Source organism: Taeniopygia guttata, chromosome 6, assembly GCF_048771995.1.
Source record: "Taeniopygia guttata chromosome 6, bTaeGut7.mat, whole genome shotgun sequence".
Lineage (NCBI taxonomy): Eukaryota > Metazoa > Chordata > Aves > Passeriformes > Estrildidae > Taeniopygia > Taeniopygia guttata.
In genome coordinates, this window is record NC_133031.1 from 7,834,722 (window position 1) to 7,854,752 (window position 20,031).

The following is a 20,031-nucleotide window of genomic DNA, read 5'->3' on the forward strand; positions in this document are numbered from 1 at the left end:
AAATGCCTTTGATTGAAAAAGAGAACGAAACACCCCCTCCCCCTGCCAAACAACTCTAAATTCAGAATGCTCCCTCACTTCCAGGGAAATCAAGCATGCTGCCTAATATTAAAAAAATCTCATGGCACCCAGGCAAGTTTGGCGTTTTATGTTCCCCTTATTAAATTTCACCTTAGCAACACATAAAATCCTCACCCCGCTCTTTGCTTGCTTTTTCAGTTTCATGTTTGCATCTTTATTTCTTTGGTCCAAGCATTTAAGGGGGGACAGAAACTGAATTTTTTTGTCCAGCAGTTTCAGTTTCTTAAAATAGAGTCACCAAAACGAGCAATCCCGTGGAGGAAAATGCAGGAGAAAAATCGAGGCTTTGATCATTTTTATGGCGCTGAAGCATAGATTTAGGGGGAGAAGGAAAGAGAGAAAGAAATAATGATTTTTTTTTCTTTTTTTTTGCCTACCAGTAATTAAATAATTACACATTAAGAACAACAACAACAAAAAAAGAACCACAGAAAAAGTTCTCATGAGTCATTTATGTGTTTTCATTCTTTGTGTAAACTTTCTGGCACACCCTATATGCTTCATTTCTTGCTTTAAATAAGTAAGTACTGGAAAATATGCATAGTATTTGGAACCAAGGGGAATGACACATTAATTCGAAGTTTACTTTGTGTTAAGTTTGCGTTTTCCAAATTTGAAATGCAACTTCAAGGAAACCTAAAACCTTCAACCTCTGATTTCTCTCTCCCCCTTCACCCACGGATTATGCAGAAGGTATAAACTATTCATTTAAGCGGCACAGTGAAGTATCATCATTAGGTGGCTTAGTTGCCTGGGATACTCCTATCAGCCCGACCAGTAGGGAACCCGGGAAGCGTGAGCTCCAAAGGGGGGAAAAGTAAACAAAGTAATGAGTAACAGTTACAGCTCCTTAAAATGTGTACATTAACCCCGGTATTGGGAAACTATTTGCTTTTTAGAGGCAGCACCCTCTGATTGAAATAATGATAAATATTTTGGAAATTCCATCTCAAGCCAAAATGAAATTACCTGAGTGCACTCTCGGAGAACAAAGCTTTTTAGTATATCTTCAAATGAACTCAGGTAAGTTTACAAATGGCCTATACCTAAAAGACCATTAGCTAAAATTACATTTGTTTTTATTGAAAGACAGCCTCAAGTGCTGACATGTAATATATGACATGGGATACATAATAATACTGTTAAACCAGTTCTGACATAATATTTCCCTAGGCATAATAACCACAAATGACTGCTTTAGTTAAGAACTAGCCAGAAACAAAATAGATCCACGTAAAAGTAGCTTTAACCATAAATACCTCAACAATATTTAATGTCACTTTGTAAAAAAGTTAAAGGAGTCCCATAATAATTAACAACAAAAACTTCATGTTCTTTACTATTGTATGGTGCTTGTGAAAGGTTATTTCATAGTCCCGCAGCTGCCAATGCTGTAAATTATGCAGGCACCAAGAAGCATTAAGGAGAAATAATAGCAATTTAAACTGAGACTGACGTAATTCATGATAAACAGTCATTGGAAAATATTACAATGTTGTCTTTTTTGAGTGGGTTTAATCAGAAGAATGTGACCATATTCTGACACAAACCACTCCACTTTTCCATTGTACGGGAATGGGGGCCCTTCCCTGGCCATAAAGGTTTCCCTTGCTCACTGCCACTGCTGAGCCCCAACACCTCAGGGATGCTGCTCACGAGGCTTGGGCTGCCAGTGTGCCCAGAGCTCTGAGACACAGCTCCAGAGTCTTGAGCAGGCCTGGTGGTCCAAGGGAGGGAGGCACAGAAACCAGGGGAACAGTCAAACAAGGATGTGCTGATGAAGGTGTGTGAGGCCAAAGAAACTGCTCCAGAAGTGAGACCGCCTATGATGGACATGGCTCACAAATATGATGAGCACAGCCCATCTTACTTTTTGCTATGATCACAAACCATGCTTTTGATAGCTGAATTGTAAAACCAGCCATCAAGGGGAAATCTTATATGGAAGGAATTAGTAATGTACATCTACAATCATTTATTGAATGGACACCAATAACGAGGATGCTAGTGTAATACATAACAAAATGCATGCTATGTAACCCACAGCATTCCATTCATCAGGCACAGAAGAACAGCTCACCTGCAAACCCTCCTTTGCTGGAACTACATATTAATTCTCTGCTGAACTCTGTCTGGTAAAACATGTAAATGCCATAATACCATCACATAGTCACTAAGCTAAAAAATAAAAACAAGTTCTGAGCACAGCCAGGCCCTTGCCTCTGCCACAGGCGCTCTTGAGAGAGGATCTCTCACCTCCTGTCTAGTGAGATCTCCAAATCCAGAGCTATCCAGCCCAGGCCATACTGGGCACCCCATGGCTCGCAGCCCTGGTGTTTCTCAAGCAGCTGGGTCATGGCCCCATGCAGTCACTGCAGGCACGTGGTGTAAGCCCCCTGTGTCCAAGACTGCTGCCCAAGGGCACCTGAAGAGGGAAGGAACCACACCAGATTGCCAAGTGCCCTCCCATCGGAGCAGCTCTCTGGCAGTGACAGCGGTGGATGCTGCAGCTCCTCTGCTCCGCTGTGCAGGGCTGACAGCCACGACCAGCCCTGGGGAGAAGGGACACTGGGGCAATGGGCAGAAGCTTTTCATGCAGTACCTGCCCTTCCACTCAGCATCTGCTGCCTTCCTGAGGGCAGCAGGAACACACAACCCAAATAAAATCAGTGTGCGCCATCAAGGAGTTTTGATTTTATAGTGGAAAAATAATCTATCTTACTATTTATCCTGGCTACAACTACAGTTGTTAGTGAAAATGCACTAAAAAAACAGAAAGGAGTAGAAGCTAACAGCATTTGTTTGCATTGAAGTTCTTGCAGACAGGAAGGTATTTTATCTTACTTTACTACATATTACTTATGTTCACTTAACAGCTTGCTGTTAACATTGGGTGAGATTCTGTCTTTGGTTAACTGGTGAAAATCTTGAGTAACAGCCACAGAAGTGCATCGAGTTATGCTGGATTTACGCCACTAAGGAAGGCAGAATGTGACCCCTTATCAGTGCCTTTTTGCTTTGAGTATACAAATATTTTATGCATTTCAATGAGTGACAGAATGCAAAACTTGCAAATATTTATTTTTAGCTGTATGGGGAAAAAGCAATTAGAGCTAAAAATGTTAAGAATGAAGAAATCACTTAACAGAAGCAATTATGCTGGGCACATAAACAGCTCTGCCTTCAGACATTTTATTCAAATGCTGCAGAGCACACTAGAAAATATCAATCGTTTAAAAAAAACCCTCCAAATATTTTTTCACAACTGAAAAATCAATCATTATAAACAACATCTGGGGATCATTAATATCTTGCCCTACAGTTGAATTAACAAAATAACAAAGAAATCTGACCAGAATCCAGAACATTTCCAGATTCACTTTCTCAAGCTAAAAGCTTGTGTTTGCAGAGGTGGGGTGGGAGGGAAGAGGAAATGTACATTTATCTATATTGTACATAGCACTATTATGCATTAATCACTACTTCCCCTCCAGCTATGTCCTGTTTTTGTTTTGAGAGACATAAAATTTGAAATATTTAGCTAAGCCACCCTGCGCAAGACCTTGGAAAAAATCTGCATATTTTTCAGACTGTTGGAGATGCCACCGTAAAGCTCCATCTAAGGAGCTCCCAGTATCCATGTCAATAAAAACTCTCCATACTCCTCCTATTGCTCTTCTAAATGTTTTAAACATTCCAGTCTTTGCAGAGAAGCACTAACACCAATCCCACTCTAATATCACATCTGTATTAAAACAAAGAAACCCGAAGCATCCATATTGAAATTTCAGGTTTTTCTGAATGTCGCTGATATAAATTATCCTGCAGGTAACCAAAACAGATAACAGCAATAATGCTGATACTTTACATCAGCTGAAAAACTTTAAAAAAACACCCAGTCAGCCCAAGTACAATTTTTGTACTGGAGCCAGTTTAAAAAGAAAAGCCAACTTTGACTCACACAAATAAAATAAGTCACCAACATGAAAACTGTATTTCATTTAGCCTGAAAACATTCTTCCATCCTTTTTTTTTTGTTTGTTTTAAATACTCATCCCCCGCCAAGGTTTTATTTTGTCATGTTTTTCTCACTAACAACTGATTTTATCTGTGAGTCCCAAACTTCTATAAACTAAGATGCATAATGAGAGCAAAGACCAAATTTCAGCTACACCAGAAGTAATGGTACCACTCTATACCCTGAAGTCACCAGCTTTCATGCCACAGTTTTCTGGCACATGACCCATCCCTAAAAAGTCCTTTCTCCTTCACAATGCTGCTCTTCCACGGCTTCCCTGGCCAATGACAAGAAGGAGGGTAAGTCTTTCTGAAATTGCTGGCTCAGAAACCCCAGCAGCTGGAGGACTGGTAAGTCACGCCTCATTCCCAAGCACTCCCTGCCAGTCCTGGAAGTGAGAAACACTGCCTTCTTCATTGTTTTACAGGGAGAGATGAGCTGCTGAAGGTTTTGAGATTTACATTTTAATGTAGATAACTTTTCCCCTAGCAAGCAATATATTGTTAAATTTGGTTTGGGGGATGGGGACGAGATAAGAGGGACCTGCATTGCCCTTTTGCACATGGCTTTTTTCAATGAGCAGTTTCCCTCTGCATTGCTTATGTTAATGGCCAAATGAAGATGGTTAATTTTTCAGAGAAAAAAAATGTATTTATACCACAGTAGGTTGTAGTTCTCTCACTTTTTGGTATGAAATGTTTAATTTAAAAAATGGGTTTTACATGCAACCCCAAAACCTTCTTTTGGGCTTCAACATGTGTTTACAGGACTCTAGGGACCAAACATATTGTTTAACAGCATACTGGACCCAGCATGCTGTAAAAAAAAATCCAGAATTATTTAAAATTTACCAAACAGATTTTGAAAATTGAGAAGAAATAAGGTATTCAGTTTTCTCTCATACTGCTGTTTACAGAAGAAGCAAGCCCATCCTGGCAGAATGAGAGACAGCCTTTGGATTCATCTTTAGCAGACTGGATTTATAACATTTATCTAGCTAAGCACCATGACAAATCCTTCTGTGTGAGATTTTCACCTGGTGAAGCTGATGGAGCTGAAACTCACCATCACCCTGACCACAGCTGGATCACAGAAAGATCCTGGCTCTTCGATGCACCCTGGAAGCCACTCCATGCCATGGAGCTGGCACAAGCCTGGCAACTGAAGTCACCTTTTTTGGACAAGCAAACACAGAGGACATGTGCTGCTCTAGCAACAAGTGCTAGATTTGATTTATGCCCAGTGACCTTCAGATACACCTTCTGAACACACACAGGCAGCTCTGCCTCCAGCAAGATCACTTTGGTCTATAATGAAAATTATTAGAAACCTAATTTTTTCATTCCTTCTCTCTTGCAGCACGTATGACCACACAGCAGATGCCAGTAAATGATATGCATTTACAAAAGTTATTCAGTAACAGTAACCCCAGAGGCTGATAAATGAAAAAGATTTTGAAAAATGTCTGGAGTTAAAGAGAAATGAACTGTTCATTTTCATTGCTCATGCTCATTTCATTATCCACCTGGACTGCTTCACGCTGGTGAGGACCTCTAATTGCTCTTATTTCAGGAGAGGGATAGATGTGCAGTTTGACTGCAGTCATAGCCAGGAACTTGGGCTATCAAGATATCCAAGCATGGTTTATGTCTTCTGCTTTCTGAACAGAAGCAAGCTCTTGAGCCTATTTGCACTTTGGGGTGAACCCTCTAAGGCAGTTGGATTAACTAATCAGTGGTTATATCAACAAGAATGGGAGCAGGAGGCTTCCCACTCACATGCAGATGTAGAACAAGTCCTTCTGTGGCAGGCTGCAAAGAAATACATGCATATGTTTGAGCCTTCCAGCTGCTGACCCCATTCCTCAGCATCCTGCTCCTCCAGCAGCCTCCTAGATGGGATGTTGTGGCACACTGAACCAAACCAGAGGAGAATCAGAAGAGGACCATGCAAGAAAACTGGTCCCAAATATTTCTGTCCAAAGCACTTGGGCACATGCCATAGAGCAGTGGGCACACAGGGCAGAGGCAAGCACAGGTAGCTGTGGTGGGAACACCTGTGGCAGCCTGAGCTGGAGCTGGAGGGGAGGCTTAGCACAGCTGAGCCTCACAGAGCCTCTATGGAATCACAGAACATGCACACAGGACTGCCCAAAGCCTTGCTCCATCCCTCCCAGCCATACCTGTGGGAGCTCACAGATAGCATCTACATACATCTGCTTTAAAAAGTACACCAAAGCAGTATTTATTGTCAACAAAACTTAATTCTTCTTCCTCATTTCCTGCTTTATTTATTTTTGTTAAACCCTACAGAAGAGGGGGGAATAGGCAAAGATTATGAGAACAAGTCAGAGCTCAACATATTCTTTTGTTATAAATTTATAATGAAAGTAGACAGAATATTTCCAGGATTGGTCTATTAAAACTGCCTAACAAGGACAACAGCTTACATACTGGGGGTTCTTTGTAAAGGTCCTTCTGGTGTCTCATTTGTGACATGCTGTATCTGTTGCAAAATACTCCAACATGCAGAGCATGTGTAAAACTTGCCTCAAAAGCAATGCTTCTGAAGAAGACTTGGCATCCATATCAGAAACCAGCGCTCCAGTGCTTCCACATAAAGACATCAGCAGAATTATTTCCCAAATTTTGTATTTGCTTTAGAGTTGGAGAATTTCAGGTAAAAATGGTGAAATACACACTCCTATCTTGTTCCTTCTGCACACTTATTTCATTTGCAAGTAAGAGAGAGACAAAACCTTCAAACTACATGTGTCTGATCTCCTTATAGACACCTTTTCACAATTTTAGTCACCATTTTTGTAATCTGGTATCCCCTCAGATTTGACTGATAAATACCAGTGCCTTGGAGTAATCTATTTATCTACTGTACCACCCTGCCTCTGTTTAGCCTTAGCAGTCATCACCTTCCACATGTGACATCAATCTACATGGTATCAATGTAAACTGTTTGTAAAAGGAAGCATTGTACATTTTATTGTCCTGCCAGAAAAGAAAAGGATAAACTAGTACTTTGCCTGCTGTCTTCAACAAAGGTAGCATAATTGACACCATACATTTTACAATGCAGATATGAAACCACACACTGGCTGCTTTTTCCTTCTTAAAACAGCAGGGCTTGCAAGTTTTACATAATTATTTTCATAATAAATACTTTTAAACAGTGTTTTTTGGGGTTTTTTTGGGGACTTTTTTAATGGGGATTTTAAAAAATCTGCTTCTTAAACCAAACAAAATTTTAAATACACATTACTAATTTCTATGGCTAGAATTTTGTGGCTCTGGTTGATAATGAGATAATTGCCTCGCCAAAGGTCAAGAGAATGGCATAGTTTGCTTTCAGAGGCTGAACAAAGCACTTGATATGGTTCACTAAGTGTAGTTTCTGCATCATTCCACATCTCTTTGATTCATCTATTACTAATATTCCATGATACACTTGCATTATGGATCCAACTATTTCAACAAACCTGTAATCAAGGAATGACCCTGAATAAAATTCTCCACAGAAAGCAGATGGTAGGCTCATCAAACGCCTTCAAGCCTTAAATAACCTTTCCCACATAAAAAGGAGAGTCAATTACAACTGAACTTTTTATTCTGAGCTTCAGCTCAGAGTAAATAAAAACCAACATGATACTATTGTGTCATTGGACCAAACTTCCATGGCATTTAATTCATTTTTTTCACCACCCCCACCCCCTAAGAGCAACCAACACTTTTATTCATAGTTCATTCAAAACCTGCAATGTTTTGTGTGAGTGTGAGCAGACTTGACAGTTTGGGCCAGATTCTGAAAAATCTTGACAGCACAAAACTAAAACTACTCTCAGCAGTCATGTGCTCCACTGACAACACCACGTGAGGAAGGATCTTGTCTGCCTTTTGGGAATGGAGCGGCAGAGCAGCACTACCTTACAAAATGCTCCAATGCTACTGGATGAGTCAGGGCTTCTCTGCCAACACAACAATGCCTGAGCTGGGCACCAAGCTCAAAGCCAGTGTGCTCGAGTTCAGAAAAACAGGTAGATGACTCTCCCATCAGAAACATTCCCTCTCGCTCTCATTATTAAATGTTTAAGGGCATCAGCAGAATTTTTTTCTCTAAGAGACTACAGGAGCTTCCTTGCAGAGATGTGGGGGTCTTGCAAGCCAAGGTATACTCACCACCATGCAGACCTTGCAAGCATTAGCCACAGAACTCAACCATCTGGTGATATGAGGCATAAAACTTAATTCTGTACACTGCTAAAGAAACCACTGCACCCATTACCAGGTGTCTACACAACATGCATTCTGCCACATATTCAAAGCACACCTGCTGTCATTGGGATAATCTGACACCAAAAAAAACCTGTGTGAAATCACCTGGTTGCTATCAGGTGTCAAATCTTGGAGTCCTTTCCCACAGCTGTAAGGGGCTGCATACTCCTTTAGAGCTGCAGAGTATTCTCTATGCCTCTTGAATTAAGAGGTCACCTCCCAGAGGTATCTCTGCACTCATAAAATCAAGCTCCTAGCAATGGCAAAGCCCAGGTTGAACAAGCCCACATTCCAAGATGACCAGAAACACACCAGCTGACACTCTTACAGGGCCTTGGGAGCACAGACGATAAGTGCTCTGCAACAGCAATGGGGTGTGCCAGGACTCTCTCCTATTTTGCATCTTTTAGCATACTGCACCAACAATGACTTCAAAAAACGAATACACTCTGTCGAGCTTCTGGAAGACAGGCTATAGGCAAATGGTTAAGGTAAATGAACTTCTAGGCAAGGAATTGTTTCACTCAGAGCCAGTCACAGTGCTACACTCCACCCCTGCAGCATTATTTTGACTGTGAACTCAAGTTGCAATACTGACATCACCAGTGGCCAGAAGCCTTCAGTCTTAGAGAAGAAAGAGCATATTTGGTACTGATCATTTCAATCATAAATAGCATAGGTTCACTTCAAAGGAATCACATCTTCCCTTTGGAAATCAGTGGATACTCAAAAGAAGAAAAATGCCTTGTGAGAAAAAGAAAATAGCTGTAATGGGACTTACCAAACTCATCACATATACTTTCATTTTCTATTAGGGTAGGATGATCAAATGTATCCCGACAATAGAAGATCTGGGGGTTCTTGCTTGTTACTGCAATGCCTCCAAGGGCTAAAACGAACTGGTCTGTTAGTATTGATGAGGGCTTGTCCTGAATGCGCTTTAACATGGAACGGTAGCGACAGTACTGTGGGTAGCTGAGAATTAAAAGGTTTGAATCTTCATCATCCTCACCTGGAAGGAAAGAAAAAACACTCTTAGCATATCAGAAAAACAAGAGCTACGACTCAAGTATTTCAGAAAAATTAATTTTTCTGAAGTAAGTTCATATTTTCTCAAGACACAACTTTTATGGCACACTGGGTCTGGAAAGAAAGGTTAAAAAACAGTAATTTAAAAAAAGTTTATTAAGATAGATTATTTTCTGCCTTTCTGTTCAGTTTTCCCATACTTACTCAAAAGGACTACCTGGATGAGCAAGAAAACACTTCTCTGCTGAAGTTGGCCAAGGGCCTGAATCAAAGTGTTCTCCATACTTTGCCAATTTGGCTGCTTCAGTAGAAATATTATCTGTAATTTTTACTCAGATCCCCATACAGCTTTACTACACTCATGTTTACATCAGTTAACATATTTTAAAAATAATAATATACAAGCCTCAAAGCATACAGCTATTACCTCTGCTTTCAAGTCCCTGATACTGGCAACTACTGAAGGACCTCTGGGCCACAGAGATGGGCTGATCCAACCTGGTCGTTGTTGCTAAACCCCGAGAGGTGGAAGCAACTTTCTTCACATTAACTGCAAATGCAGCAGGACTCAATAATTATTAACTCCTACAGAGCACAACATGCAAATGAATTTTTGAACAGCTTGTGCTGCTGGGCTCAAAATATAAAGCAATCTAGACCTCAGAGCTTTCCATTCCTTCATGGTTTAGATGATATCACATATGAAAGTGGCAGATTTTGAAATATCACAATCGTCATCATATAACCAGAAGGAAACCTAAGAGGAAGAAAATTCAACTGGAGATACAAACATGAGAAATTACTCATTTGCAGGTATGCAGCCAATACTCAACATCACCTCTTCTTATGCTCATTTGCCTCTTCAGGTACGTAACTGAGCATGGCTTTCCAGACATGCCAATGAAGACAAAGCAACAGCATTTACTTTACATTTTCTGTTCTACTCTGATTACTGAATAACTCAGCTATTTCTTCTGCCAGAGACAAAAGGTCTACTATTTAATCCAATTACCGATACTGAAATCATAATTTACTCCTAAAGTAAAAATCACTTCAGACATTGAAAGAAAATTCAAATCAGTTCTCCCCAACTAAATATGATAGCACAACTCATCTAGATTCAAGTGAGGCAATGAAAATGTTGACACATAAAAGGCTAAATTTTAAGAAGTCTCTGGAAGCAGATATATCACCTAGAATGTCATCACTGCAGAGGAATGCAATGCTTTAAAAAAAAAAAAAAATCAACATGACAGATGGACTTACAAAGCACTGCCTTTACTAACACAGCTCCTGAAAGTCATCACTTTTAAAAACTCAGAACTCTCACCACTATCCTGACATAGGTGAGGAGATAAAACTGTTTGTGTTAAAAACCAAAAAAACAGCAACAAAAAACCAAAACAAAACAAAAAAATAACAAACCCAAAAAAACCCCACCAACAACTGAAGTAAGGGTAATATATTTTGGTTAACAGCAGTGGCATTACTTTTTTTAGAAAATAAAATTGATGGCCCTAAAACCTCTTTTGGCCAATAAGGATATGGTCATGCTTTTCTTTGTTTCAACAAGTATCCCATAAGCCTAAGCAACAGCACAATTGAGCCAATTGCTCCTGGGAATAAGGCTCTCTCTTCTTTATTAGGAAACTCTAAAAATCAGATCAGGAAAACTGTTCTAGGAATTAACAAGCACATGATCAGTCCTTTAACTCCTTCGAGAGTTTCACATACGCCCGCTTGACGGTTATTACTACTTAATACCTTTGTGTAGATAGCGGTGAGCTGAATCTGTCGATCTGACAGCACTTTTCTTATGCCAGGATGTGGTCAGCTTTTTAAACAGGGTGTATATAAATGTATGTCCCACATGCCTTTGTAGTAAACCATTAGTTTCTAGACAAATGTGCTGCAAGTCCCTGTGCAGAATTACACAAACTTTGTACCCCTGACAACTGACGACTTAACTCAAATCCCCTGGCATAAATTAAAACCAAGTAATTTTTACAGGATCACTTTCATACACATTTGTGCAACTCCAATTGTACTTTGTGAGTACTTTGTGATGCATTTGTTTCCTTTCCTTTTTTACTCCAGGTTCAATAGATACATCGAAGAATGAACAAAGGCTGAATAAACTGAAAATTTGCTTAGTGAAAGACAAACACAGCGTTCCTGGAACAAAGATTTTTTCTGCAACCACGCCTACATGAGAAAAAGAAATCAAAGCAGACCAATCCCTAAGAAAATGCAAGCCCAAAGATGAACTATTATTTGCTTTTATCAACATCTCACATGTGCCATTTAATGGCGGACTTATTGAATATTTTAAGTATTTTTCAGAAATATGATCAGAAAGAGTTTACTCTTGGGAGAATCAAAGCTTAAAATGTGGATCACATTCCACTAAAATTAAGAAAAACAACATGACTTCTGTAAACATACAACTGAGATATTAGAAAACCAAGATGCTGTATTTGTGAGTTTCATTTTAGATTCAACAGACGTAACATGGTAAAAGATAATACCTACAGTATTCTGCTTCAGTTGTGAGGCTCAACTGAAATTACTCTAATCCTATGCTTATATCATAATTGTGTGGTTTAATAACCCCCTCCAACATCAACTTTTCATTTATTTTTATATTTCAGGGCTGAAAACAGAGAAACTGTAATTAGGAAGTAAAGTTCCACCCCTGCCTTCCAAGCACTGCCTATATCTGCAGAGATATAATCCAACAGTTCCCTTTGTCAAGGGGTAAAGAGAGCTGGGATTTGGCACAGCCTGGCATTTATGTTGGATTACATGTTCTTCAAGTTGTCTTTGTAAGTAAGAGATGCATGAAATGCCAAACACAATGAATCTATGCAAGAACTGACTTTTCAAATCAGCACAACCATTTTTAATATGTAAGGCGAGACAATTAAAAGCCCCAAAAGAAAAAAAAATAAAGCCTGTTAAAAGGAAGAATTCCTAACAAATCCATCTAGAGCCAGAACTATTTACAGAGAGAGCAGAGGAAAAAAAAAACCCTGTAACATGCTTTTTGTTTGCTTGTTTCAGAAAAATCAGCCTATAATGTTATTGCTAACTGCCATATTCTACCCTCAACATCAGTAAGCATTATTTCTCTTTAAAAAGACCTTCACACCAGGATTTTATAGAGCTTGATGGAAAAACTATGCATGTTCCTTCCTGTACCTAATTACCTCAACTGAAAAAGCTGCCAAGTATTTTGCCCTTTAGTTCTTTTAATCGTATTAGTGCAAATGCATTTGGATGCCAACAGAAACAAACATTTTAAGATTTTTGTTTAAATGATTCCAAATATGTATGAGGCTGGTGCTATGAAAGCACACTCCACTTCTTCGCAGAAAGCACAGAGTTATTCTTGCAAAAGAAATATGAATTTGTGCTTCTTGTAAGACTAAACGTCTAGTTTCGACCCAATTTAAGTAAAATAATGTCAATATGAACTGCTCTCACAATGATTTATGCTACCTTCTGTTACTTTATTACATTAGACATTCCTTTCTCTAAGCTTTATACTTTTTGCCGTCCTCCTAGCAACCACATAAAGGCTGAGCACCAACTTTATGCGCCTGGCACCCTTCCAGGCTCGACTGTTATTGATAATTATATTGAAGTTTCAATTTAATTGCTACTCTGTTGTGACACAGAATATTTTTTGTAATTAGGCTTTTTCCATTTTCTGTCCATTCATTTTTTGTAAAACTGAAAATGACTTTTTTGGCCCAATCCCCCCCTCCCCTCTGTGAAAACACAAGCAGAACAATGATACAGATAAGGGTCTGTACATCTGTTACTATCATTAACAACTCAGTAATGTGAAGGAAAGAAAAAAAAAAGGAAAAAAAAGCTGAATATAATTTCTCAGAAGGTAAATTTCTTTTCAGTTTAAGTGCTCTTTTTCGTCTTACAGTTACTCAATGATTTCCTGTTCTAATTACAAGACATTATACAGAAAGTAATCTTTAAAAAGGAAATGTACCAGCACAGGAGGCTAAACAGAAACACTTGCTTGGTATGGTTTGAAATTGCAAACTTTTACATCTTTTATCAATTCTCTGCTCTATCTTTGTGCAATATATTATACCACACATCTACCATTTCTTCTGAAGCAGTTAACACAAATGTATACATCAAAGGGGAAACACACTTGCAGTTAAACTGCAGGCAAAGGAAGAAAAAGAAAAAAAAAATCAATTTTTTCCTACTCCATGTAGCTGGTAAGTTGGAAGCAAGCCAAGCCTCAGAGTGGAAAATATTAAAAAGTTAAAAAAAAAAAAAAAAAAAAAGCAGCAGGCTTGATTAAAAAGCCAAAGAAGAGATATTCAGTTCTAGATCTAAATGAATAAGCCACAAACTATTTCATAAAAACATACTGTGACGTAAATTACACATCAGTATTGCACTGTTGTGGTTATTTTGAGAAATGGCTTGTACTGTAAGTCAGCTGGTAAAACCCCACCCTTAATGATTTTGTAATTCTCCATACAGCAATCAACTGGAGCAGTCATGAAATTGCCAAGAAGGAAAACAGACAGAGCTGTAGAGAGTTTGTAATAAAAAGATAATGTACTTTTAACATAACAGAAGTAGAAGATTGGCTTTATTAACTAAAAAAACTACTTAAAAGGTCCCCGGCTTGCCATTTGTTTTGATAAATGTTGACACAGATCTTCGTAAGATAAGCAATGGAAGTACCAGGGGAACCAGATAAAATGGGACAATGCTTTGGTGTGTGGGTAGCAAATTGAGCAAGGGAGCTATCTGGAATACAGAGAGAAAATGAAGGAAGTTGCAGAGTTCTGTCCATCAGGCTCCTCTCCCACACGGTGCCCTCACTCCTCTGCCTTCTTTCATAACCCTCTGTTACTAAGGGGGTCACCCAGAGGAATCACATATCACAATTAGTTGATCATTGCTTGTATGCATGACTTTGACCATTACCATCAATATGCAGGCGATTCAGGGGTAATGGAGGATGCATCTGGGTGTCTGAGGGACTGGTGCAGGGCTGAATGAGCACGGCTCTGACCCCTGTGATGGGAGGTCTCCTGACAATTGCAGGGCAGTGTGTTCACTGACCTCCCAAGACCCTCCAGCTGTTAAGATCTAGTTCTCCTTCTCTTGCTCTACTCCTCTGGTAATGACTTTCTGCAGTACAGGCATGAGAACACAGGTGTAGATGAAGCAAAGATGTGTAGCTCACCCTTCAAAACCAGTATCTGCAGGTCAGACAGGCTCTACACAGCTCAGAGCTGCCTGTTCTAATAAAAACCCAAAGAAAGAGAGCAGTTTTCAGCAGAAGGAAATGAACTTACCACACCACTACCTAAAAACCCTGAATCTCTCAAAAGGATCCAAAAGCAACAGAAACAGTGGAATAATGAAGGAATAACCACAAAGAGGAATAAGAAACTGGGTCTCTATGTCCTTAAAATCTTTAAGAGGACTCTTTAAGAAGAGTGATGCAATGAGAACACCCTCCCATATCATAGTCCAGCTACAACCTGCCAAACACCTCCAAACTTCCAAGATAACTGCAGGTGGCCAAGCAGCAATGACAGTCATCACCTGCACCTCTGGGGACTCCTGTGCGAGCAAGGACAGCTCTCCCAGCAAAATAACCTTCATGGGATTATGCCTGGCTCCTGCCTGACCACTTCTCACATTGAATTCTTTGCACAGACACAAGGCTAAGATCCACAGCAGGAATCCATGCCCCACAGTAGTAATCTGCTGTGGACTAGGAGCAACAGCTGAGGAGCTCAGGTAGCTGCATCATCGTCACAAGGCACGCTCTAGCACACTGATCCACCCTCTCTCCAGTGGTTAGGAAAGGCTTCTCAAACACAGCTCTTCCAATCCAATCTCCTTTTTCATTCCCATAGTCTTTATTCACTAGTAAAGACACTTGGTGTGCCCCAGCTGGCTAATTAATCACAAGACCTAAAAATATTAATCTAAGAGTCGTATTTCTCTCACAGATAAATGCAACAGTAATGATTTAGCCACATGAGATGGGACAGGAAATCTGTGGTTTTGGTTTTAAATAAATTTGGGTAAATTATTGACACAACAGGGATACCTCTTTGTCGGCAGGACTCATGCTACTCATCCTTGCTTTGAGAACCCCCCTCTATTTGAATGCTAATGCAATCAAGAACAAAGGCAATGTGTTGCAGGATACTAACACAGTGATTACATTTATGTTTACCAGATAATGATGGTGTTAACAAGTTGCCTGTAATTCTGACATGGACGTTTGCCTGCCTGATTCTGCTTTTAAATTGATCAAAAGGCAAAAGTCATTTCTGCCAATAGTGAGAATAAAATGTACAGCCTTTCTGCATGTGTCAGATATTTTTCCCCTTTTAAGGAGGAGACAGAGCTATTTCTCAGAATTTCATGCCACTTCCCCAGCCCTCTGTTTTCTGTCACAGTGCCAGCAGAGCATCAGCCTTTCAAAGAATTCCTAAGCTTAGTTTAACATTTGAAAGAAAGAGAATACTTACAAATCTACTGGAGATTGAAACTACTGTTCAACTGAACAGCAATACAGTCATTTAAAAAAAAGAAAAAAGGACAGCATCATCTAATACTTATTTAAAGCACATGGTTGAAAAATATTTTACACTCGGCTATATGGATCAGTTGTTTTACTCCTACTTAATGGGGACAAGCCGAAGTATGATGATCAGTGACTGACAGTATGTCTATATAATCAAATATTCTATAATATTTATCTCACTAAATCAGTCAAAATTCAAATCCTAAATCCTAAATCGAATTTTTGAAGAAGACAAACGAAATTTAATGTGAAGAAGTTTCCAACCAGGTATTCCACATCCTTTTCAGACCCTAATCCTATATTCAGCTCCTCATAGCTGCAGCTACAACCATGCATTCCCAGGATCCTCCTGCACATTAGGAAGTTCCTCATAAACCTTATGAGGTGTTTCTAGACTCAAAAGAAGAGTGACTTGACACTCATAATTTCCAGCTTTTACATAACCCTTCCATCCACAGGCCTCAAACTGGTTTATGGAGATGAGTAAAAATCATTATCCCCATTACACAGAGAGAGAAACTGAGACAGAGAGAGCTTTAAGGATTTATTCTAAAGCATCAAGCAACTTAGAGTGCAAGGGAAAGAGGAAAGAGGACAGGCAGAAATTCTTGTTGGGAAATTTCTGAGTAAGTGGGAGATCCCTAAGTTTCCTCAAAAGGGAAGTGACTGTCTCTGGTCTCCCCAGCCAGCCTGCCTGCCTCCACCAGAGATGGGGCATGGATCAGGTGGCTCTGTGCTGAGGCTTCCCTTTTACCACAACCCCAGTCCTGTCCCACACAATTCCAGTCACTCCATCCATTCAGCTGCTGCCGAGCTGGAATTATCTTCTCCTTCAGGAAGGGTCTGCAGAGCAGCAGTTCACCCTCCCAGCCAGGGCAGGTGACTGCTGTGACAACAGCTGGAGGAACCCCAGGAAAGCAAGCTGACACTGTGGACGTGGCTGCAAAATCGCCTCCCTGCCTCCCGAAATTTCTTTCTCTCCTTACTCCTCAGGACACAAGTATGGCCCAGCCTATGCCCAAACAGCCATGGACAGCTACAGAAAACTGCTCTGATATAAAAGGTTTCCAAACTGCCCTATTAGCTTTCTAAAGCAGATGGAGATGGGGGGAAGGGGGAGATTGACTGTAGAAGGGAGCACATGCTGCCTGTCCTCTTGAATGTTCTGGGTCATGCGGACCATTCAGGTTGAATGTGCATCAGCTTTAAAACAAGTATTTATCCTGGTTGTCGTGGTTACTGATAAGCAGCTTCAATTCTGCTGATAACAAAAAGAAGAAAGAATTAAAAAGGAGAGGAGAGCTGAAAACATAATTTGGTAATATGACGAAGCCAACAAGAGGAATTAAATCACATTAAACAAGCCAATTGTACTGTAAATGGCTCTACTTCTGTATTTGCTTTTAAATCATCTAAGACTCTAACATGGCAGCTGTTTCGATTTTAACAAACAAACAGTAAAAATCTCTTTTAATAATGAAAGAAAATAATGATATACTTTGCTTTAGCTGAATTCAAACATAATTTAATTTTTCCTGAGGTGAGACTTGCACAGGGAACAATCAGATAATAAGCATTATCATTCTCACAGACAAAACTGAACCAGTACTTTGCAATTCAAAGTGCTATTTAATGCACTGTTTTCAGCAATCTCTGAACACCATCCAACATACCACTGAACTACACTTCAGTACTTACACATAAAGCCTGATCCCGCAAATAGTTGAGCAAGGGGTTTATGCTACGAACACAAGTACTACATCTGAGGCTGAAGTCATACATTCCCTACAGCACCTTTGTGGGGGTGGGGTGGGGGGGGTGTTACATCCTCACATCCACTAACTTTCCCTATAACACATTCTCATCCTCTATATTATTATTACTATATCTATGATCATGTGTCTTGGTCCCCCTTGCTGACTTGTAGTACTGTAGAGAGAAAATACTAGAGAATTAAAAACCCTACTCTGGTGGAGAAACACGCAACTAGAGCCTCTGGCAAGAGAGGGGCACACATTTTTACAGCAGTGATAATTAACCATTGGAACAATGAGCTTGAAGATATAACAGATTCCCCAACCCAGTGCTCAGGACTGAACCTCAAGATATTTGATGATTGACTGATGAATTTTATTCTCATGGTCTGTTACTTGTCTCCTGTGCTGAAGCGGCCCATGACAAATCCATACTTGTGTGGCATGAAAAACTGAAAAGAAGTGGAAGGTCGCTGAGAGTAACTGAGTTACTAGGTTTAATATCAGACTAACCAGGTCTTCTGTCATGTCCTCTCTCTTTCACCTCTGCACACCATTCAAACATAAATGACAGACAAGGAAACGCAAGCCTTACTTATAAGGGACTGATTCATCACCTCTTCCTTGTGGCAGAATCAACCGCCTTCATTTTCCACTGCACCCAGAAGTATGAGTCAAAAGCCTTATTTTGGTGTCTCACACGGGGCTCTTTCATTATCATTCTGAAAATTCAGAATGAATTTTCTGCCCTCCTCGAAATAGCAGCGGCAGAAGCTGCCGGTCCCAGAGCTGCAACACGAGGGGTGGAGGGTGGAAATGGTCCAGTGATTTAAACAGTCAAGCCCTGCTTTTGACGTTTATGCCCTCTTTGAAACCCTTAATGAAGTAACAACCCCGTTAATTCTGGCAGGGTATTTAATACACATAAAAACTGCATTATCTACTATTTACAATTTACTACACACAAGCAGTATCTGGCTCTGTATAAAAATAACAAGCTCACTGTAACCCTCCCCTCCCTAACCATACTGCTGATTTCTTTGACACATGGAGAAGTGAGAATAATTACATTTTACTGAGTGCGTCTCATTACACTGATTTAAGTAAGATTTCCAAAGCTGTAAAAATATACTTTTCAATTTCATTTGTTTCTAGCATTTCACTATGAAGACAGTTCGTAAAGCCTTCAAATATCATCATCAATATAGACAAAAATTGTACCCTGCTCATGTGGACATTTGACAGAGGGATAATAGGGTCTAGAAACACCACAGTCAGATGTTGCTTTTCTGTTTAATGTTTCCTTCTGTGCCAAACATAATATAACAGACAAGTGTTAGAGAGACATGCAGGGGGGAGTCTGAATAGAGAGCTTTAAAAGAGGTCCTTAATAGAGAAGCTGTATGCTTAGTCTTTGACAATATTCAATAGCAATTTATTTGCAGCCATTTTCTCATGTAACCTTTCACACGGGAGCAGATAAGATAGAGCACAACACAATTTGTCAACTGCCAGATATGAACAAAAGAAACCATTTTTAATAAGCTTCAGTGGCCCCTTGTATTTGTTTTGCAACATGTTAATAACTTTTTTGGAAGCCAATCAAAGACAAGAAGAGAAAAAGAAGTCAAGCTGGGAAACTAAAACCACAGTTTAAGAATTTTACAGATAAACTTGTGTTATTATCTGCAGTGTAATAATGCTTAAACCCAGGAGTGGCACAAAATTGGAATTAGAAACACGATGCCATTTATTTTTTAAAAAAAGAGCAATCACAAATATGCTAGTGTCGCATTTACTTTTCCAAGAATTTGCTGTCCTCCATCTCATCCCAATGGAGCACATACCTGTTCCCCAAAAGAACCTTACTCAGATTCCCCTCCTTCACAGTGAAGAGCTCAAACTCAACATGAAGACTATGAGGAAAGACCAGACAGGAATTGCCAAACTCCAAGCCACTGACCCAGCTGCCCTGTACCATGCTTCCCCAGCTACTTGGAAACCCTCACCCCCTAACTGAACTTAGGCTGCACAAAGTAGCCCCCAAAATGTTGCTTATGCGGCCTTTTAATGCAGCCTTAAAAGCTGTTACAGGCATATGAGTATGTCTGTGGTTGCTCATTTAATCCTATTCTGCATCACAACAAAGTAGACTGGAACTGAAAAGGAGTAATAGGAAAAAGGTCTAAAAGAAAAGGGAGCTAACTTACACCCCTATCCAGGATACAAGGACCAAAAACTGAGTGATTCACAGTGTAAGATGAACAA

General features: G+C 39.8%; 1 protein-coding gene across 5 annotated transcripts in view; it reads right to left on the reverse strand.

Annotated features, from left to right (window-relative positions):
• Window positions 1–20,031, reverse strand: part of ARID5B (AT-rich interaction domain 5B) — a 117,800-nt gene that overhangs the window by 61,083 nt on the left and 36,686 nt on the right. For all 5 annotated transcript variants that reach the window (XM_030275757.4, XM_072930922.1, XM_030275759.4 and 2 more), the window contains one exon: window positions 9,164–9,394. In XM_030275757.4, coding sequence (XP_030131617.4) covers window positions 9,164–9,394 — 231 coding nt within the window. The remainder of the gene's footprint in view (window positions 1–9,163; window positions 9,395–20,031) is intronic.